This window comes from Peromyscus californicus, unplaced genomic scaffold, assembly GCF_007827085.1.
Source record: "Peromyscus californicus insignis strain IS unplaced genomic scaffold, ASM782708v3 Scaffold_5__1_contigs__length_169319896, whole genome shotgun sequence".
Classification (NCBI taxonomy): domain Eukaryota; kingdom Metazoa; phylum Chordata; class Mammalia; order Rodentia; family Cricetidae; genus Peromyscus; species Peromyscus californicus.
The window spans coordinates 67,743,863-67,764,808 of record NW_026294573.1 but is presented as its reverse complement, the minus strand read 5'-3'; the positions used below and the strand labels follow the sequence as shown (position 1 = coordinate 67,764,808).

The window sequence follows — 20,946 nt, the reverse complement described above, 5'->3', positions numbered from 1 at the left end:
GTTTTTTCAAGACAGGGTTTCTCTGTGTAGTTCTGGCTGTCCTGGAGCTCACTCTGTAGTAGACCAGGCTGGCCTCGAACTCAGAGATCCACCTGCCTTTGCCTCTCGAGTGCTGGGATTAAAGGTGTGCGCCTCCACTGCACAGCTGAAGCTATGGATAATTCTTTATACTGAGTTTGAGAAGGATTGATAGAGACTATGTATATATGCATATGTAATCTTTTAGAGTTGACCATGGATAATTCGGTAAATATTTGCCCAGAACTTTTCTTATGAAGTAGCAATATGTTATATAAATACATATTTTAGAATTATAATATTTTACATTATTTATTATGCTTTTTCAATTTAGGAAGGAAACATCAGTAGATATCCATAATACATATGTTTTAAAATTTTATGTATTATATCTCTGTCTCTTTGTGTGTGTGTGTGTGTATGAGTGAATGTGCATGTGAGAGTGACCAGGGAGGCTGGAAGAGATTGTCACCCCATTTGGGTTGGAGTTATAGGCATTAAGAGCTGCCCAGTGTTGGGCTGGAGAGATGGCTCAGCGGTTAAGAACAGTCTTGCAGAGGTCCTGAGTTCAATTCCCAACAACCACATGGTGGCCTCCCAATCATCTGTAATGAGACCTGGTGCCCTCTTCTGGCATGCAGGCAGAACACTGTATAAATAATAAATAAATCTAAAAAAAAAAAAAAAAAAAAAGAGAGCTGCCCAGTGTCAGTGCTGGGACTCAAACCCAGGTCCTCTGGAAGAGCAGCATGTGCTCTAAACTGCTGGGCCAGCCTCCCCATGCTTTTAATGGAGAAATCTTTACTTCAAATTCTAGAATCTGAAGGAAGTTATTTCAAGTCTGCCCCTGACCTACATTCTATATAGCTTTATCATTCTGAATAATTCATGTCAATGGAATCATGCCTCTTTTGTGTCTGGCTTCTCTGGGCTTGTTCTTCAGATTTATCATATTATAGCACGTATAGGCCTTTGTATGGATTTACTACACTTAGTTACTCATTCACCAGTCGGTAGGAATTAATGTTGTTTCTCCCTTTGGCTATTATGAGTAATGCTGCTATAAACATTGCATGTATGCATTTGTGCTGACGTACATTTCTGTTCGTCTTTCTTGGCAGGTTCACAGGACCAGCATTGCTGCATCATGTAGCAAATTTATGCTAAATTTTTTAAGAAACCACCAAATTCAGTGATTGGATAATTTTACATTCATGACAACAGTATTTGAAAGCTTTAGTTTCTTTATATCCTTGTCAGCACTTGAAAAATTACTTAATTTTTTTTTTCAAGACAGGGTTCAGGGTTTCTCTATATAACAGTTCAGGCTGTTCTGAAACTCGCTTGCCTTGCACTCATAGAGATCCACCTGTCTCTGTCTCTCTAGTGCTGGGATTAAAGGCATGCACTACCATTGCCCAGATGTCTTTTCTGCTCTTTACCCATTAAAAATTTTTTTTTTTATTATCGAACTTTAAGAATTCTTTGTGTATGTTGGATCCAAGTCCTTTATCAAATGAAATAAGCATTTTATCCTGTTAAGTGCTTGACTTTTCATTTTGCTTGCTGGTTTCTGCTGTGATGTGAGGGTGTTGGTTATGCTGGGGATGGATGCAGGGCCTTGCCTGTGCTAGGTCAGTGCACTGCTCCTGAGGCATGTTCCCCCTCATTCTCTCTGAGTGTACTGTGACGTGCAAATGTTCTTAACCTCTAAGTTCTGTTTCTCTGTTCTTTATCTGTGTAGATTATGCTTTTCATTTTATATCACAAAAATCTAATGGACTTAAGGTCTTGAATACTTCTCATCTACTTTTCTTTCAGGAAGTGTTACAATTTTACTTTTTATGTTTGTTTCACTTTGTTACTTTCTGTGTACCATGTGGTCAGGGTCTGAATGTATTGTTTTGCACATGGATAGCCAGTTGCTTCAGAACATTTGTTGTGAATACTGTTTTTCCTTATTGAACTGTCTTTGCACTGCTGTTGAAGATTGCTTGACTTTAATATAGGCTTTTCAAGAGTCTAAATTCTGATCATTATCACTTAATTTTTATGGTGTTAGGCTGTGCACATACAGGTATGCAAAATGGTCAAGCACATGCTAACTTCTCTTTTTTAAACACGTGTCTGTTCTTAATTAAATACTACCTCGTCTTGATTATTGAAATGTGTCAGTTTCTTATTGCTGACAAATATTCGAGAGAGAAGTTTAAGAAAGAGAAGGTTTATTTGGACTTGGTGGTTTGGGAGTGAAGTCCCTGGTTAGCTGCCTCCACATAGCATCACCACAGCGAGAGTGTGTGCTGCAGGGCTGCTCACCTTGTGGAGGCTGGAATCCTCAAGGGGAAGAGACCAGGGTCAGGGAGTAAGCAGGGACAGTCCGTTCTTCAAAGACATTCCCCAGGTGCCCCACCTCCTCTGGTAGGCCCCACTGTATAAGGCTTCTGCCACTTCCCCAAAGAGTGCCACCAGCTGAGGGTCAAGCCTTTATTCAACACTGGAGGCTATGGGAGACTTTTCCATTCAGTCCATAATACATAAGTTTGTAGTAAGTTTGGAAAACAGGAAGTGAAGTTCTCTCATGTGTTCATCAACAGTGTGTTGTCTGTTTTGAATCCTTTGCCTTTCCATATACATTTTAGGATCACCTTGTCAATTTTTACAAAAGGGTCTTCTGGAATTTGATAAAAGATTGTGTTGCATCTGTGGATAGAATTACCATTTTAATTGATGGTAAAAGATGTGGGGCACTTGGGGAATGTCTTTGAAGACATACTGCCCCTGCTCAAAATAAAAAGTAAAAAGGCGGCTTGGTTGTAGCTTAGTGGTAGAGTGCTTGCCCAGCGGGTGTGAAGCCTTAAGGTTAATCCCTAATATTTCCGAGTTTTTTCTCTGTTTTTCTTTGTTCATCTAGGAAAGTTTATCAACTTTATCTTTTCAAAGAACTAAGTTTTGGTTTCACTGATTTTTATCTATTCTCCTTTAGTTGTATTGAAAGAAGTTAAAGTTGTATAGACATATGTTGAATCCCCCTCCCCCCCAGGACTACTGCTGTTGGAGAAACGGTGCTAATTTCTTTGAAACAGATCTCTTTCTTGATTCCTAGAAATCATCATATTTAGTTCTTTGAGATAGTTTTCTTTTTCATCTGAAGGATTTAATGCTACTATTTGATTTTTCAGTTTTAATCTTTGTCTATTGACTTCCCACCACAGATAATCATAATTCAGTTTCCAGTCATGCCAGCTCCTTTCCTCTTTTTCCACATGTGCTAATGTAGTCTTGGTTAAATTTGTTATTCATGTTTGTATAGGTAGAATCATGACAGCTTTCAGTTGAGTTAGCAGTATGGGGTATAATCCACTGTGAGGCCAAGCAGCAGCAGTGGCCTGCAGTTCATGCTCTGTATCAAGTTGGACATGAAGATTGTCTTAGTTACTTTTCTATTGCAGTGATAAAACACCATGACCAAAGCATCTTTGGGTGGAAGGGTGTATTTTAGCTTACAGTTCTCAAGCCCCACCCCATCGCTACGGGAAGTGAGGGTATGAACGGAAGGCAGCCTCTTGAGGCAGGAACTGAAGCAGAAGCCATGGAGGAATGGCACTCACTGGCTTGCTCCTCCTGGCTTGCCCAGCCTGCTTTCTTAGAAAATTCAGGACTACCTGCCTAGGGTGGCACCACCCACAGTGGGCTGGACCCTCCCACAGCAATCATGAGTCAAGAAAATGCCCTCCAGATTTGCTTACAGGCCTGATGGAGACATTTTCTCAACTGGGTTCCCCAAGGGTCCCAGAGAACTCTGACTTGTGTCTGGTTGCTAAGAAGTCACCAAGCACAAAGTGAACAATGGTACCCTGTAGAGTCCTGTGCTTTAAGCTGTGACGTTTGGCATGTTATTGCTTTGCTCACTGCTTGCTTTGAGTTGTTAGGTAAGTCAGTTATCTACCTGCTTGTCTATTGCTGGGACTTCTTTTCTCCTTGTGCTCTCTACCTGGGGACTCTTTCCTGTGGTTGTAATTATTACTGTTATTTTTCAGGAGAGTATAGTTTGCCATTTTAAAGCATGAATGTGTATTCTGTTATTTATACTTTTTCTTTTTGTAATGTGGGTTACGTTTACAGTGATTGAAATATATTAAAAATGAAAGAGGTCTCTCTCTTCCCAGAGTACCCAGCATTTGATGTGATGGGTTGGTTTAGATACAAAGCTTGAAAAATGTAGTGTATTTTCAGTAGACAGTATTTTGTTACTAGTAAAATACCACTTGGCATTTTTACCCAAGTTTTGCAGTGGACATATTTTACTAGGTTGTGAATTTATTATCCTAGGATCTTATCATATGCTGTTATTCTAATATTCTGTTTTTAAAACAAGCTATGAGAAATGCTGTTAGAATATTTTTATTGCATGAGAATTATATTTTATTATGACCTTGTTTTGTAGGTTGAAAAATGCCTCATTGGATGTAAAGCAAATGCTTAAAAATGAAACCGAGTCAGACATCACTGCTGATCTCAGGAAGAAACTCCATCGGGCTAAGAAGGAGAAACTAGAAATGACGACGAAGCACAACACAGAGGTAGAATTTCTTTTCCTCCCAAGTCGTGTCAAAAGTTGAATTGCAGTCAGGTGTGGTAGGCCTTTAGTCCCAGCTTTTGGGAGGCAATGCCTCCCCCCAAAGTTGGGTTTCAGTTTTTGGTTTCATTTCTTATTAGAAGCTACATTTAACTTTTCTCACTATGTCATTCTAGTGCTTCAAAGGAAATTGTAATAAAGAAAATACTTCTTTCTATACCGCAGAATTGTATAGGGATATTCAAGTTATGTCAACTTGACACAAGCTCGAGTTGTCTGAAAGTGAGAAAATGCCTTCATAAGATGCAGCTGTAGGGTATTTTCTTAATTAGTGATTGATGGGGGAGGGTCCAGCCCATTGTGGGTGGTGCCATCCCTGGGCTGGAGGTCCAGGGTTCTATAAGAAAGCAGGCTGAACAAGCCATGGGGAGCAAGCCAGTGAGCAGCACCTCTCCATGGTCTCTGCATCAGCTACTGCTTCCAGGTTCCTGCCCTGTTTGAGTTCCTGTCCTGACTTCCTTCAGTGATGACCTGTGATCTGAAAGTGCAAGTCAAATAAGTCCTTTCCTCGTCAACTTGCTTTTGGGGCCTGGTGTGTGATCACAGCAGTAGTAACCCTAATTAGAGACACCTGTGGTACCGGGGACTAAATTGAGGTGACTCAGGTGTGGCAGCAGGCTCCTTGACCGGTTGAGCTATCCTGACAGCCAGATGTATTTTAATCAACAGGCTTTACATGGCCAAATGTGTTATTTGATGGATGTGATTGATGACTACAGGATTTATAAAGTAGAAAAAGACTGTTTTGAGGGAGCTCTTGTTTTGTACGAGAGCTTCCTCAGAATCAGTCCTTCTGCTGCAGCTGCCCAAGTGCTGTGATCTGTGTGTGTATTATTGTGCAAGGCTTAAACCATACACATCCTTGAAATCATAATGTAGATTCCTTTAGGGTATGAATCATGGAACAGTCTTCTTCCTTAAATAAGGACATTGTGTACAGAATCTTAATGCTATAATTCAGAAATCATCTTTGTTTTATTATGACATCTTATTAGTGCATATTTCATAGGTACATATATTTATTTAGAGTTTTCTTTCCCTTCTAAGAGAATTCATAAATTATATGTATATATGTATTCTTTTTCTGTTCTTACTCTTCTTCATTTCTGTATCAAATCTTGTTCTCTTTTTGTGTGTATGTGGTGTGGGAATGCATCCTAGCTAATGCTAGGCAATTGCTCTGCTAGTGAGCTACACTGTCAGGTTTTTTAAATTTTAATTTTTTTAAAGCACAGACCTTTACTTACTTTTTTGGATTAAATATTTAGCATTTTATTATGTTTTAATTGAAAAATTTTCATACAGTATTTTCTGATCACTTTCCCCTCCCCGAACTCCTTCCAGGCCCTCCTCTCCTCCCTCCTCACCTAACTCCACTCCCTTCTTTTTTCTCTCTTTAAAAACCAAACACACATTGCTTTTACTTTCCTTCAAACTATCATAAAACTTTGTTTTATTTACTTTATAAAATTTGGCTGGGTGGTGGGGTGCATGCGTTCAATCCCAGCACTTGGGAAGCAGAGGCAGATGGATCTCTGAGTTTGAGGCCAGCCTGGTCTACAAAGTAAGTTCCAGGACAGCTAGTGCTATACAGAGAAACCCTTTTTGAAACAAACAAACAAACAAACAAACAAACAAACAAAAAAACAAGCAAGCAAACAAACAAACAAAACCCCTTCCCCCCCAAAAAAAAATCCCCAAACCCAAATTTAGTTTCTATGCTTCTCTGTAGCACTTAGGCCCTTGAACTTAGGGCTCTATGACATTTGTTCTCTTTTATTTTACTCAACACATAGCAACTATTAAATGTTATTTAATATATTAATTATTTACAAATGATAAGTTATATAACCATTGACTATACCACAATTTTCGAGTGAGACAGGACTTTATAGATCATCACATTCTAGCTTTCTGAGCCATTTCCGTCACAGTATTTAATGGAATGTCACAGTTAGATAGCCCTTTGTTAGGATCTCCGTAATATTGCTACTTTTATTATTTTATGCTGCCACTGATATTTTAACTAAGGAAAATAACACAGTGTTCACTAAATTGTATTTTGTTGCCATTTGCTTCTTTTAAATCCTTTTTTTTTTCTATTTTGTATGTGTATATGAGTGTCTGTCATGTGTAGGGTACCCTCAGAGGCTAGAAGAGAGTTGGGTTCCTGGACTGGAGTCCCAGGTGGTCGTGAGCTGCTGCTCCTCACGATGCTGGGGCCCTCTGGAGGGGCAGCCAGCACTGAACACTGACGAGCCTCCTCCCCAGCCCATTTTCTCCTGGGGTACATTGAGGAGATAAAAGTAGAGGACTACAGGAATTTTTAAGTGTTCATTATGTGTCATGCTTTTTTTCTAGGCATGGTTTTGTGATTGAAATGTGGTTTTTTGTTGTTGTTTCTTTAAAAAGGCTTTTCCTCTAAAGGAATCTATAAGGCACTTAATGATTATTGTCTGGTAAGGCAGCGATTCCTTCCTAGTGTTTGAGAAAATGTCAGTTATGAATGCTGATAAACATGAAGCGAGGTTTTGCTAAGAAATGTAAATGCTTGAGTATGCAGTCTCATTGTCTTGGAGACATGTTTTCGTGCTAGTTCATGAGCTCAAGAATCTGTTTTAGCTGTCAAGCTACGAGAGCCAGATTGCCAGGCTGCGATCTGAGGTGGAGAAGGGGGAAGCGCTGCGACAGCGTCTGGAGTATGACCTGGCTGTCGCTAGGAAGGAGGCTGGTCTGGGAAGACGGGCGGCTGAGGAGAGACTGGCCGAGGCACAGAGGACCCAGGAGAAACTCTATGGTAAGGCTGCCTCCCCTCTTCCAGTTGGGGCCCAGCTTTGTTCTGCATCCTTGCTTGCTGTTCATGTCTACAGTGGATCTCACAGAGGTTTTCACTCACGGGGCTAGTCTGTGTGTTTGTAAAACATTTCCACAGTGGGGATTTAACCCAGGGCTCCCTCCGCGCATAGCAAGCAAACACTCTGTCACTGAACTGGGTCTTCAGTCCCACTTTAACTTTTTTTTTTAAGACATTTTTAGGGGTGGGGAAGGGGTGTCATGTATCCCAGGATGGCTCAAATTTGCTGTGTAGCTGAAGATGACCTTGAACTGGGTTCTTTCTTTCTTCACCACCTAAGTGTTGAGGTTACAGACATGTTCCACTGCTCCTGATTTATGCAGTGCTGGGGACTGACTGAACACATGGCTCTGTGAGTCCTGCTCATGTACCCTACCAGCTGAACTATTTAATCAGTTAATGTTTTTATGTTGTTGCATGTATGAAAAAAAGAGTACAGAATTCTGCTAATCAGGGTTTTAGAATACTTGTTCTTCAGGCAACATGCAAAATCACAAAGGAGGTGTGTGTGTGTGTGTGTGTGTGTGTGTGTGTGTGTGTGTGTGTGTGTGTGTTCTATATACACTCTAGGCCCCTTCATAACATAGAATTTGAGCCAGAATTTCTAGCCTGACTGTATGTTCCAGAAACACTGCAGGTGATTTGTTGATTACATAGGTTTATGTGTCACTGCAATAGATTATATGCCTCAAAAAGAAAAAAAGCACTGAATTTAATACCCCAAATCCTCTGTTATGTAGGATTTAGTTATAAAGTATTATGTAAGTATAAATAAATTCACTTAGATTACCATATAAGTCAAAGCAAGCATCCAGATCATGTAATAGAAAAGTACCCGAAGTCCTTTCTTTTATCTTGTTAATTACTATCCTAGTTTTTGATAGTGTGAATTATATTTTCCTTTTTTTAAAAGTTAAAATATTTATATGTGTTTGGGGATTTTGCTTGTATATATGTCGGAATAGCACATGTGCCTAGTGCTTGTGGAGGCCCGAAGAGGGCGTCAGATCCCCTGGAACTGGAGTTGTGAGCTGCCCTTTGGGTGCTGGGAATCAAACCCACCCAGGTCCTTTGTAAGAGCAGCCTCCAGTGCTCTTAACAGCTGGGTCATCTCTCCAGCCCCAGTTTTCCTTTTTTCTCTTTCTTTCTTTCTTTTTGTCTGTCTGTCTGTCTGTCTTCCTTTTTTTTTTTTTTTTACTTTATGGGAATTGAATAATTTAGCATGTATTCTTTTGTGTCTGGCTTCTTTTCCTTAACATTATTGTTTTTGTCAGAGATTCATATTAATGTGTAATCTTGTTATTGATATTTAAAGTATGGTAGTGTAGAAACATATTGCACCTACAGTTATCCATTTTCTGCTGGTAGTTCACTACTAAGACTCCTGTTGTTAGCTAGGCACAGTGGCACATGCCCATAATTGCAGCTAAGATGTGCAGTTAAAAGAATGAATCTTAGACATATGTTGAGTGAAAGAAATTTTATATACATGAGGACATCTTACGTGATTTTTTTTGTTCATAAAGTTTTACAATAGGAAAAGCTAATTGTTAGTGAATAAAATCTGAATAGTGGTTGTCTCTGAGGTGAATAGGCAATAGGCAAAAATATGAGGTAACTTGGGGCTGGAGAGATGCTTCAGAGGTTAAGAACACTGACTGCTCTCTCAGAGGTCCTGGGTTTGATTTCCAGCACCCACAGGGAGGCTCACAACTGTTTGTTAATGCCAACTAATTCCCAGGCAGCCATGCTCTCTTCTAGCTTCGGCAGGCACCAAGCATGTAAGTGGTGTACATTCATGCGTGCAGGCAAAATACTCATGTGCATAAAATAAAAAAAAAAAACAATTATTGCTGGGCAGTGGTGGGGCATGCTTTTAATCCCAGCACTCAGTAGGCAGAGGCAGGTGCATCTCAGTGTATGTAAATTGTACTTAAAATAATAAGGCCATATTGTATTTAGTTAGTGATTGTATTAGCACTTTTCCTGTTGACATATGCGATGAACTGTAGGAGTGAGATGTCCTGATGCTCTCTTTGTGGTTGGAAATGCATGCACAAGTATGATGGACTGCTGGTGTAATGCATAGGTAGATGGACGAATGACTGATAAAGCGAATGTAGAAAAAAAATTAGCGATTGCCTAGGGTAGATTGGAATTTTTGTTTTTGTTTTTGTTTTTTGAGACAGGGTTTCTCTTTGTAGCCCTGGCTGTCCTAGAACTCACTCTGTAGACCAGGCTGGCCTCAAACTCACAGAAATCTGCCTGCCTCTGCCTCCTGAGTGCTGGGACTAAAGGCGTGTGCCACCACCGCCGAGAGAAATAATTTAAAATTATTGGTGTTTTGCCTACATGCATGTCTGTGTACCACGTGCATGTTTGGTACTTGTGGAGGCCTGAAGATAGGGTCTGATTCTGAGATGTCCTTTCAAAGAACATATTGTTTGGAATCATTCCCATTTCCTAGCAGAAGTTGAGGTGCTTAAGCTCTGTCCATGGTCAAACAGAGGGACCTGGCAACCCCAGGGAGATCATATATCTAATACTAGTGTGTGGGAACCATTTCTTCAGTTCCCTTTTCTGCTTGCTTCCCAGAAGCGAGTACCCCGGTCCCTCTACCTCATGTGGGAGTTTGGAGGCCTTTTCTATGAGTGACCTGACCAAACCAAGCAGTGAAATCTAATGGAACTGATGATGTGGGGTTCTCAGTAAACGACACAGATTATCTTCCTGTAAAGACCACAGTTCTTAGCTGTCACTCACAGGATCATAATCTAGGTGGTGGGCATATTGGTGTATAAAATAGGCTTGGAGTTTCTTTACTGTTATTTGAGTAGGTAACCAAGAATCATCAGATACTTGAGAAAGACCTTTAAATGGAGAGAGAAAAAAATCTCTTTTTTTCTGTGGGGAAGTATATTTCTGTGGGGAAGTGAAAATTTACAACAGTGTTGATGTCCTTAGAGTAGAAAGAGAATATATTCCATAAAGGAGCTACAAAAAAGGGAGAAAGCTTAGAAATTAAAAAAATAAAAACGAAAAATATTAATAGAATTATTAGAGATGAAAATGAAAGAAATTTCCAGCAGTTAATGTGCAGAAGACAGAGTGGAAAATAGAGAAGAGCTGAGAAAATTTGAGGACAATCCAAATAATAGATCATAGAGATGGTGGAGGAAGAGAAAGCAGGTTGATGTCTCTGAAGGTCACACCTGCTGACTAAGGAACGTGAACTGAACACAGCAGCGAATTCCACCGAGGAAAGCCCAGGAAGTCAGGTAAAGTTTCAAAAGGATAAGGAGATTCTAAAGCTGCCGAAGATGTAAGAGCAGAGTAGGCTGACTGCAGAGGGCCAGCATCAACTCCTTGCCTAGAACATTGCCGCACCCAGGGAAGATGTCAGGGAATGCTTCTAGATACTTATTTTACAGTTTTGAATTGTGCATCTTTTGTATGATCCATGCAAAACAGAAAGAAATAGAATTTTAAATTAGTGCTACTGATATAATCAACGTTTTGTTTGTTTAACACGTATGCTTATGTGTACTTCATTTGTGTCTCCACTAAAACTTAACGAGGAGGTGTTTTCATTCCTTCTGTGGTCAGGGAATCAGAGAGATTTGATCAGGAGTTAGTTGGTAAAGCCAGACCTGGAAACCATTCCCTGCTTTCCTAGATGCTTAAATAAACAGTATGAGGTGTTGCTTACTGCTAGCATAATAGTTGGGCCTGAGGTGAGTAGTGCCTCTGTGGTGGGGGTGGGGTTAGGACGGCTCTGAGGCTGCAGCATTGTTATAGGCTCAGTTTCCTGACTTTCTTATTGCTAAGGTTTGTTCAAATTAGCATTTTTTCTGATAATGAAACATCAAAAACTGTAATCTTGAGTCTTAAAAAAAGTAGCTCTAGGGGGCTGAAGAGATGGCTCGGGGTTCAGAGCACTTGTTGCTCTTACAGAGGACCCAGATTTGGTTGCCAGTCATATGTAAATCCAGTTAGAGGGAACCTCTTCTAATCTCTGGGAGTTTCAGACACACATGTTGTACATATGTACATGCTGACAAAAAACACATAAATAAAAAAAAAATAGAAAAAAATAAAGTGGCCATAGGTGTTATGATCTTTAAAAGATAAATATGGGGCTGGAGTGATGGCTCAGTAAGAGCCCTTATTTCTTAACCATGAGGGCCGGAGTTCAGATACCCAGCACCGACATAAAAAGCCAGCCATGGCCACACATACACATGTAACTCCAAATATTTTGTCCTGAGGATCATGCTGTAAATACAGTCAGCTCCTATGCTGTTGGGGACAGAGATAGGAGGGCCATCTGGGTTTACTGGCTGCCAGCCTAGCTCGAGGTTGGTGAGAGACCCTGTTTCAGAGAAATACGGTAGAGAGTGACAGAGCAGGACCACTGACAACTTGCTGTGGCCTTCACACATACATGCCATATACCACACACTCATATGTTGTAGAATATTAAGGTGTGTTACTTTTGTTTATGTTGCATTTGTTTAACTCTGTGAAGCTATGTTACTGTGCCTGTCTAAAACACCTGATGGTCTAATAAAGAGCTGAAGGACCAATAGCAAGACAGGAGATAGGAACAGGCAGGGCTGACAGGCAGAGGAATATATAGAAGGAGAAATCTGGAAAAAGGGAAAGAAGAAGTTAGCCAGAGAACGAGGAGGACTCCAGGGGCCAGCCACCCAGCTACACAGCAATCCATGGAGTAAGAGTAAGATTTACAGAAGTAAGAGAATAAGAACGCTGAGAGGCAAAAGGTAGACAGGTTAATTTAAGGGAAGCTGGCAAGCAACAAGCCAAAATAAGGCCGGGCATTCATAAGTAAGTATAAGCCTCTGTGTGTGACTTATTTGGGAGGTGGGTGGTGAACCCCCTAAAAGAGTAAAAGAGAAAAAACAAACAACATTCATACACGAACGCTTACACACATATACATAACAGAAAATAATCCTAGTTAAGACCGTATTCAAAAGGAGAGAAAAAACACACATTTGTGTAGCTAGAGTTTTCCTGCCTGGCCCACTGTCAGGACAAATCTCTCTCACCTGCCAGTCCCACAGCCACTCAAACCCAACCAAGTAAACACAGAGAATTATATTGGTTACAAACTGTATGGCCATGGCAGGCTTCTTGCTAACTGTTCTTACAGCTTAAATTAATCCATTTCCATTAATCTATACCTTGCCACATGGCTCGTGGCTTACCGGCATGTTCACATGCTGTTTGTCATCATGGCGGCTGGCAGTGTCTCTCTGACTCAGCCTTCCACTTCCCAGCTTTATTCTCCTCCTTGTCCCGCCTACACTTCCTGCCTAGCCAATGGCCAATCAGTGTTTTATTTATTGACTAATTAGCAACACATTTGCCATACAGAACATCTCACAGCACTTTCCCCCTTTTTTTTTTCAAAAAGGAAGGTTTTAACCTTAACAAAGTAAAATTACATATAATTTGGGAATTTGGGCTTAGCTTCTCTTACTACTTCCTACTGGAGGGGGGCGCTGTATCTTATAGGGACACAAAGAAAATTTTAGAATTATGGAATAGTCCATGAGGGTGTATTGTCTGAGCCAGTTGCCTTCAAATCGTTCTGGATGTTGGATCATCTGGGCCATGGTGTCATCGGAGACCTTTCAGGGGGTCTTGGCTGGTCAAACCTGATGTATCTTAATCTGGAACAAATCCATAGCCTCTGGCTTTCTGTGGGAACAAAAGCAGAGTCTCTTTTCCAAAGCAACACATCCTTACATCCAAATTTTGAAGTCAAGGTATCTTTAAAATATACATATTGGTTTAACTCAACATCTTTTACAATCAAATGTTTTTCTGCAGTTAAAAATCCCAAAGACAACACAATCCAGATTCTCTGTGTAATATTCATCTTTACATGGCTTATTTTTTATATTAATTTTACTGTCTCTTTAAAGACTTTATTTTTTAAAACTATGTATTTGTTTATATAACTGTATATATCACCTTTTTTTGTCTCTTTCAAGCCTATGTATATTTTACACACATTGTAAACTATTACATCTGAATCTGTCTTATTGTGAATCTATTGCTTTAAACTGCAGCAGCTGTGACTGCTGGCTCTGCTCACCTCAGCTTCCCAATATGGCTACGTTTACCACCAGCTCTGGGAGCTATCGTGGGTCTATGCTTTTATCCAAGCAGCGTGAGCCCAGAAACCTCTTTTTTTGTTTTGTACTAGCAAAGGCTAAATCCACCATGCAGTTTAATGTACCACTTGCAGAGGCCTCATTCCCACCATACAGCAGGTCGAGCGCTAGGAACCCACCAGTAGCTCAAACCAGCAGCTGCCGCTCATTTGAGAGAGACAATTAGGAAGCTGTTTTTAGCTCCATTTTAGAATCTTTTTTCTCAGTTTTTAGGTGGAAACTCTTGCCCCACGTTGGGTGCCATTTGTAGCTAGAGTTTTCCTGCCTGGCCCACAGTCAGGACAAATCTCTATCACCTGCCAGTCCCACAGCCACTCAAACCCGACCAAGTAAACACAGAGACTTATATTGGTTACAAACTGTATGGCCGTGGCAGGCTTCTTGCTAACTGTTCTTACAGCTTAAATTAATCCATTTCCATTAATCTATACCTTGCCACATGGCTCGTGGCTTACCGGCATGTTCACATGCTGTTTGTCATCATGGCGGCTGGCAGTGTCTCTCTGACTCAGCCTTCCACTTCCCAGCTTTATTCTCCTCCTTGTCCCGCCTACACTTCCTGCCTAGCCAATGGCCAATCAGTGTTTTATTTATTGACTAATTAGCAATACATTTGCCATAGCAGAACATCTCACAGCACATTTGGTTTGTTTTCTTTAAAAAAAACCCAACTTATTATTATATAGAAGTGTGTGTGTGTGTGTGTGTGTGTGTGTGTGTGTGTGAGAGAGAGAGAGAGAGAGAGAGAGAGAGAGAGAGAGAGAGAGAGAGAGTGAGAGTACATGGGAAGGCCAGAGGATAGATAATCTTTCCAAAGTTTTTTCTTTTTGTTCGTTGTGGAATCTGAGAATCAAACTCAGGTCATCAGGCTTCTGAGGCTAGTGATTTGACCCACTGAACTATTTGTAGTTCCAGATTTATATATTATGTGTGTGTGTATGTATATGTATGTGTGTGTATGTATATGTATATGTGTGTGTGTGTATATATATATATATATGTCTATATATGTCTGTTTGTCTTGTTTTCAATTTTTTCTTTTCTTTTTTTTTTTTGAGACAGGGTCTCTTTACATAGCCCTCGTTGTCCTGGGATTCACTCTGTAGACCAGGCTGGCCTCCAACTCAAGAGATCTGCCTTCCTCTGCCTCCAGAGTGCTAGGATTAAAGGCCTGCACCACGACGCCCAGCCAGATTTGTTTTCTTGAAAAAGAGGAAAAGTTAGCACCAGGTGTAGCTAGTGTTAGAGCTGTATCTGACATGGGCATGCCTTCAAGTGTTAGAGCTGTATCTGACATGGGCATGCCTTCAAGAGTTAGAACTGTATCTGACATGGGCATGCCTTCAAGAGTGTGCCATATTGGTTCATAGCAAAATCACCCCGTCGGAGGAAAGGAAGAGAGTGAAGAGTCATTGTAGTACTACAGGGACAGCGGGTTTTCTAGAGTTTGCTGAAGGGAGAAAGTTAAACATTTTGTCCTAAAGATCATGTAGTAAACAAGGTCAACTCTATTGGTCAGGTTCTTAGACTCTTAATTAATTAATTTGTGGTTATAAATATATTCTGTCATATTTTTAATAGCTCAGAATTCAGAACTTCAAGAAAAGGCAAATGAAATTGAGAAAACATTTCAGACTTCCCAAGAGAAATGGAAAGAAGAATGCAGGAGATTTGAGCGTGATTTGGAGGAAAGAGATAATATAATTCAAAATTGCAATCAAGAATATGAGTTACTTATGCAGGAAAAAAGCAGGCTACAAAAAACTCTACAGGTAAAATACTTCACCAAAGTGAAAGTTTCTACCCTTAGGTTCCCTCCTCCTCCTTCCCTCCCTCCCTCCTTCCCTCCCTCCCTTCCTCCCTCCCTCCCTTCTTCTTAGAGGCATTTTCACATATCTCCTGTGTTGTGCTTCAACATTGGATTAAGATGTATACTGTTTATTTTGTGGAAAGCATTTGAGATCTCTGATCTCAGTGGTAAGTCCTTGCCTCAACTGCCTGAGGCCTTGGGTTTGATCCACACCACCACAAATAAACAGAAGAAATATAACAAAAATGAAACAAACAAAATGTAAAAAGGATAACCAAAAGGAAAGCAACAACTACTTCTTTGGAATACTATAAAAGTGAAGACACATATCCCTTTTCTTCTAGCAACATTTCAGCACTCGGGAGGCAGAGCCAGGCGGATCTCTGTGAGTTCGAGGCCAGCCTGGGCTACCAAGTGAGTCCCAGGAAAGGCGCAAAGCTACACAGAGAAACCCTGTCTCGAAAAACCAAAAAAAAAAAAAAAAAAAAAAAATGTGGATTTTAAAAATGTGGGTTCTGCCGAGCGGTGGTGGCGCACACCTTTAATCCCAGCACTCGGGAGGCAGAGCCAGGCGGATCTCTGTGAGTTCGAGGCCAGCCTGGGCTACCAAGTGAGTTCCAGGAAAGGCGCAAAGCTACACAGAGAAACCCTGTCTCGAAAAACCAAAAAAAAAAAAAAAAAAAAAAAAAAAATGTGGGTTCTGGTTGGGCGGTGGTGGCGCACGCCTTTAATCCCAGCACTTGGGAGGCAGAGGCAGGTGATCTCTGTGAGTTTGAGGCCAGTGTTGACTATCTATAGAGCAAGTTCCAGGACAGCCTGGGCTACACAGAAACCCTGTCTCCAGAAACAACAACAACAAAAAAACCAACAAAAAAGAAATAAATAAATGGGTTCTAGATTTCAGTTTGAATATGAAATAAATACAGAAAATTATGTGTTTTATAATGCCCTATGTAGAGTATATTCTACGATGAATGATGAAATGTAAAATCATTAATTTTTACTAAGGCTGTTGTGAGGTACATATTTCCGTAGTTTTGGTCCTTTTTTTACTCCCTACAGTACAAGTGGGGCTAGGGTTGAAGTTGACAAGCAACTTAGACAGTATATATTGAATTGAGTGTATATGACATGATTTTGAAGTAACTGTTTAATTTTTTTTCTTCTTCCCCAAGACAGGGCTTCTCTGTGTAGCCCTGGTTGTCCTGGAACTCACTCTATAGTCCAGGTTGGTGACAAACTCATAGAGATCCGCCTGCTTCTGCCTCCCAAGTGCTGGGATTAAAGGCATGCACTACCACTACCTACTATAATAGTTTAAACTTTTTAAAAAAGAAAAGGAAAATGTAAAAATGCTCCATATTTACCTTAAGTATGCATTCTTTTTATGCATTGCTGCATCCTTACATGGTCTTAGGGACTTGACCCGACTGGAGAGGTAAGAGAATGAAGCAAAGACAGACGCAGGGACACAGAAAAGCTGGTATTGGGTGTTCTGGGCCCTCTGATGGAGAAGCCCCAGCTTCCTAGAAGCTCAGCAACGTGTTTATTATTACAGCTGAACAAGGAGGTGGGGTTACTACAGGCAGATAACATGGGGACAGGGCCCTGGTGTACAGCTGAACAAGGAGGTGGGGTTACTACAGGCAGATAAACATGGAGGCAGGGCCCTGGTGTACAGGTGAACAAGGAGGTGGGGTTGCTACAGGCGGATAAACATGGGGCCAGGGCCCTGGTGTACAGCTGAACAAGGAGGCAGGGTTAGCTCATCTTCACAGGAGAGCAGTCTTCAGGTTGCAAACATCTGGGGAGAAAGCGATGGTGGAGGTTTTCTGTACACACTCAGTATTTGCACTGGGACCCAAGGAAGGCTTTGCTGTCCCTCTGAGCCTGACCTGGGGTAGGCTTTGCCACTCTCGTGGGGCTGAGGCATTGGTCCTTGACATGGCTGTACCCGAGTGTCAGACAACTCATGCTCACTCAGGACTTTCCTTGTTCCCTATATTGCATTTTCACTAAAAAATGATTTTACCACAGCAGTTAGTAGATGTAAAAGCTTCACCACTAGTATCCACAGACAGTGTCAGCTGATCTATTTTTATTTTCTCCCTGCCAGTAGTCCTGGCTTGTCTCTTGGTGACTGCGTCACTCTGCCCTGGTGTTTGAGTGGTGGATGTGTAGGTGAGCTTAGTCTGTAAATCCTTGGGTGGACATGGGTTACTTAGCGGAATAAAGTGTGACACGGGGAAGGAAGAGGGTGATGGTGGCAGCATCCCTTACATCAGTTAGCTGCACCCTAAGGTCTGAAGTCTTGATGTGTTCTTTGCAACATCTTAGAGTATCTCTGCTTTGCGTTTAGGTATTATCTTTGCGCTCCCCTCACTGAGATGCATAGAGGAGTTTGGGGTTGAACAGGAGTCACTTTCTGGTCCTGAGGGTAGGGAAGCCCCAGACTCTCAAGGATTTCTGCTAGAGAAAGTTAAGAGGGTGATATTTACAAACAGATCCATGTGGACAGATCCCGCTTTTGCTCACATGAACCATAGACCTTTTCTCCCCATGTTAATGAAGACTTAGTTTTAAACCTGTAGGCTAGAAAATTGATTTTCACAGGAAACCTGTATTTATATTAAGAATTTGGACCTAATTAGATCTCATAAATGTGGTATACTTAGGAAAATTTAAAAGGAAAAGCCTTTGAAACTATCTGTAGAACTAGAAATTAGTTATAGTCTGAACTGAGTATTTGTATTTTCAAAGTTTTAACATTTAGGAATATTCTTTTCTTTTCTTTCGTTCTTTCTTTCTTTTCCTTTTTTTTTTTCTAAGACAAGGTTTTTCTGTGAAGTATTGGCTGTCCTGGATCTCACTCTGTAGACCAGGCTGGCCTTGAACTCTTAGAGATTCACCTGCCTCTGCCTTCTCTCCAGTGGTGAGATTAAAGGCGTGTGCCACCACCACTTGGCATCATTAGGAATATTCTTATTCTGACGTGTTGAACAACTCTCTTTTTCCTCTTTTAGAAATACCCTTGGGGCTGGAGAGATGGCTCAGTGGTTAAGAGCACTGGCTGTTCTTCCAGAGGTCCTGAGTTCAATTCCCAACACCCACATGGTGGCTCACAACCATCCATTATGAGATCTGGTGCCCTCTTCTGGCGGCCAGGCAGACATAACAGGCAGAATGCAGTATACATGATAAATAAATCCTTAAAAAAAATACCCTTTTTCTTTACCAGGTTTGCATATAAATTTTAGGGATAATACCATTTATTCACAGGTAAAGATGTTCATACTAACAGGACTTTATTTTTGTTTCTTTCATTTTGTACCAACCTCTGATGTTGAATTTATTTATTTCTGTTTTATATTTTGATAAAGTGATAGTTTTATTAAGATTTTAAACATGAATTATTAATTTTTTGAGACAGAGTCTCATGTGTCCTTGACTGGCCTTGAACTCTCAGTATAGACAAGGATTACCATGAACTTCTGATTATTCTGCCTCCTCCTCCCAGATCCTGAGATTGTAGGTATGCACCACCATGCCTGGTGTTCTGAACAGCTGGGGATTGACTCCACGGCTTGAAGCATGCTAAGCAACTACTAGTAGCTGCCATCCCCAGCCCCAAGAGTTTAACATGGATTAAGAGTTTTTAACCGTCTATTGGAAGGGAGAGCCCCTTTGTACATTTAAACTAGGTTGGAAAGCTAAAAGGTAACCTTTATTGATGTCATAGTAAAGCCAGATTTTGTCCATGTAAAGGAAGCACTGGAGAAACATCAGCAAGAGAAGAATGAGATGGAGTCTCACGTCAGGGAGACTGCATTGGAGGAGTTTAGATTACAAGCAGAGCAATGGGAAGCAGAGCGAGGAGAGTTACAGCTCATAGTACAGGTATTTCAAACTAACTCGGTTTCTAGACTATGTTCTCGATGCTTATGGTCTTAAAATTTTGTTAGTAGGATAATTTACTAGCTCACTCAGGTGGAAATCAATTCCGAACCTTTGATTTCTGGAAGGCCATCTTTGACTTGTCGTGACGAGACAGTAGGGACGCTGTTACAGACAGACACCATGAAGATTACGGCTGGACGGCTTCATTGCGTAGCGTGTATGAGACAGGGGCTCATGTAGACCAGGCTGGACTTCAACTTGCTGCATATCTCTTGCTGTTCCTAAACTCCTCCTAATTCTCCTGCTTCCACCTCCTGAGTGCTGGGATTTTCGGCATGAGCCACCATGCTTACTTACCTAAAATAGGTGATTTTAAAAAAACTTTTATTAGGATATATTAATTATACAAAATAATTTTTGGGGGGTTTCGAGACAGAGTTTCTCTATGTATCAGCCCTGTCTGTCCTGGAATTCTCTTTGTAGACCAGGCTGGCCTGGAACTCAGAGATCTACCTGGCTTTGCCTCCCAAGTGTTTAAAGGTGTGTGCCACCGTGGCCAGATCAGTAATGGGTTTGCTATTGTGACATTTTGATAGGTGTGTGTATAGTGTATTTTGATCATATGCATTCTCATTACCCTCTTTTGCCCCCTTTTACTTCTGCTGATCCTTTTCTTCTTCCCAATAATTCCCCTTCTACTTTCATGTCTTTTTTGAGGTGAAATATTGTGTTTAATTATGGTTGCCCACAGGAGCATGGATCGGGGATTGCAGGAGCATGGTCAGCTCAGCAGTGGCTATACCACAGAAGATAATGTCTCTTCCTCCCCCACAATCATGAACTGCCTATAGATGCTTAAGAGAGGTGTGGGCCCTCACCAGGGCCTCTTTCTAGCATCCATTAACTGCCTACACATTCTTAGGGAGGGGTGTGGCCTCAAGAAGCTCTTCCCCTCTCCATGACAGTATGTTGACAGGTGGAATCTTGTGCAGATCTTGTACAAGTAATGACAGTTTAGCATGCAAAGGCTGTGGCCTGCCTGGAGGACAGTTTCCCAGCACGCCTCATGTCTACCAGTTCTTTCCCTCTTCATGTTTCATGAACCGTGGAGTGGGTGATATGGCCCACTGAGGGCTGAGCAGTTGACAGTCACTTATTCTTTTGAAGGATTTATTTATTTATTTTATGTGTATGAGTATTTTGCCTGCTTGTATGTATATGGACTGTGGAGGCCAGAAGAGGGTGCTGGATCCCAGGAACTGGAGTTACTAACAGTTGCAAGCCACTAGGTGGATGCTAGGAACTGAACCTGGGTTCTCTGGAAGAGTAGCCAGTGCTCTTAATCTGGGCCATCCCTCTAGCCTTGCACTCACTGTGGAGTTATGATCTAGCAGGGCGACACTGCTCAATACCACCTGTGAACAAATAAAAAGCTCAGTGCCAGATGGAGTTGTGGGCCGGTGATGTTCTGTGAGCCCTCATAGACCCTCGAACATTACTGGCTATTGCTGCTGCTGCTGTT

The 20,946-nt window shown here is 41.2% G+C and overlaps 1 protein-coding gene across 5 annotated transcripts in view; it reads left to right on the top strand.

The window, feature by feature from the left end:
• The window catches only part of Ccdc171 (coiled-coil domain containing 171), a 314,303-nt gene that overhangs the window by 12,472 nt on the left and 280,885 nt on the right, over positions 1 to 20,946 (top strand). For 3 of the 5 annotated variants that reach the window (XR_008213754.1, XM_052716877.1, XM_052716880.1), the window contains exons 3-6: positions 4,466 to 4,601; positions 7,280 to 7,454; positions 15,299 to 15,489; positions 19,293 to 19,424. Coding sequence is in view for 4 of the 5 variants with exons in the window: in XM_052716877.1 (XP_052572837.1) it covers positions 4,466 to 4,601; positions 7,280 to 7,454; positions 15,299 to 15,489; positions 19,293 to 19,424 (634 nt within the window). In the remaining variant the exon portion in view is untranslated. Of the gene's footprint in view, positions 1 to 4,465; positions 4,602 to 7,279; positions 7,455 to 15,298; positions 15,490 to 19,292; positions 19,425 to 20,946 lie in introns of those variants that run through there. The other 2 variants (XM_052716878.1, XM_052716879.1) reach the window with 2 other exon arrangements.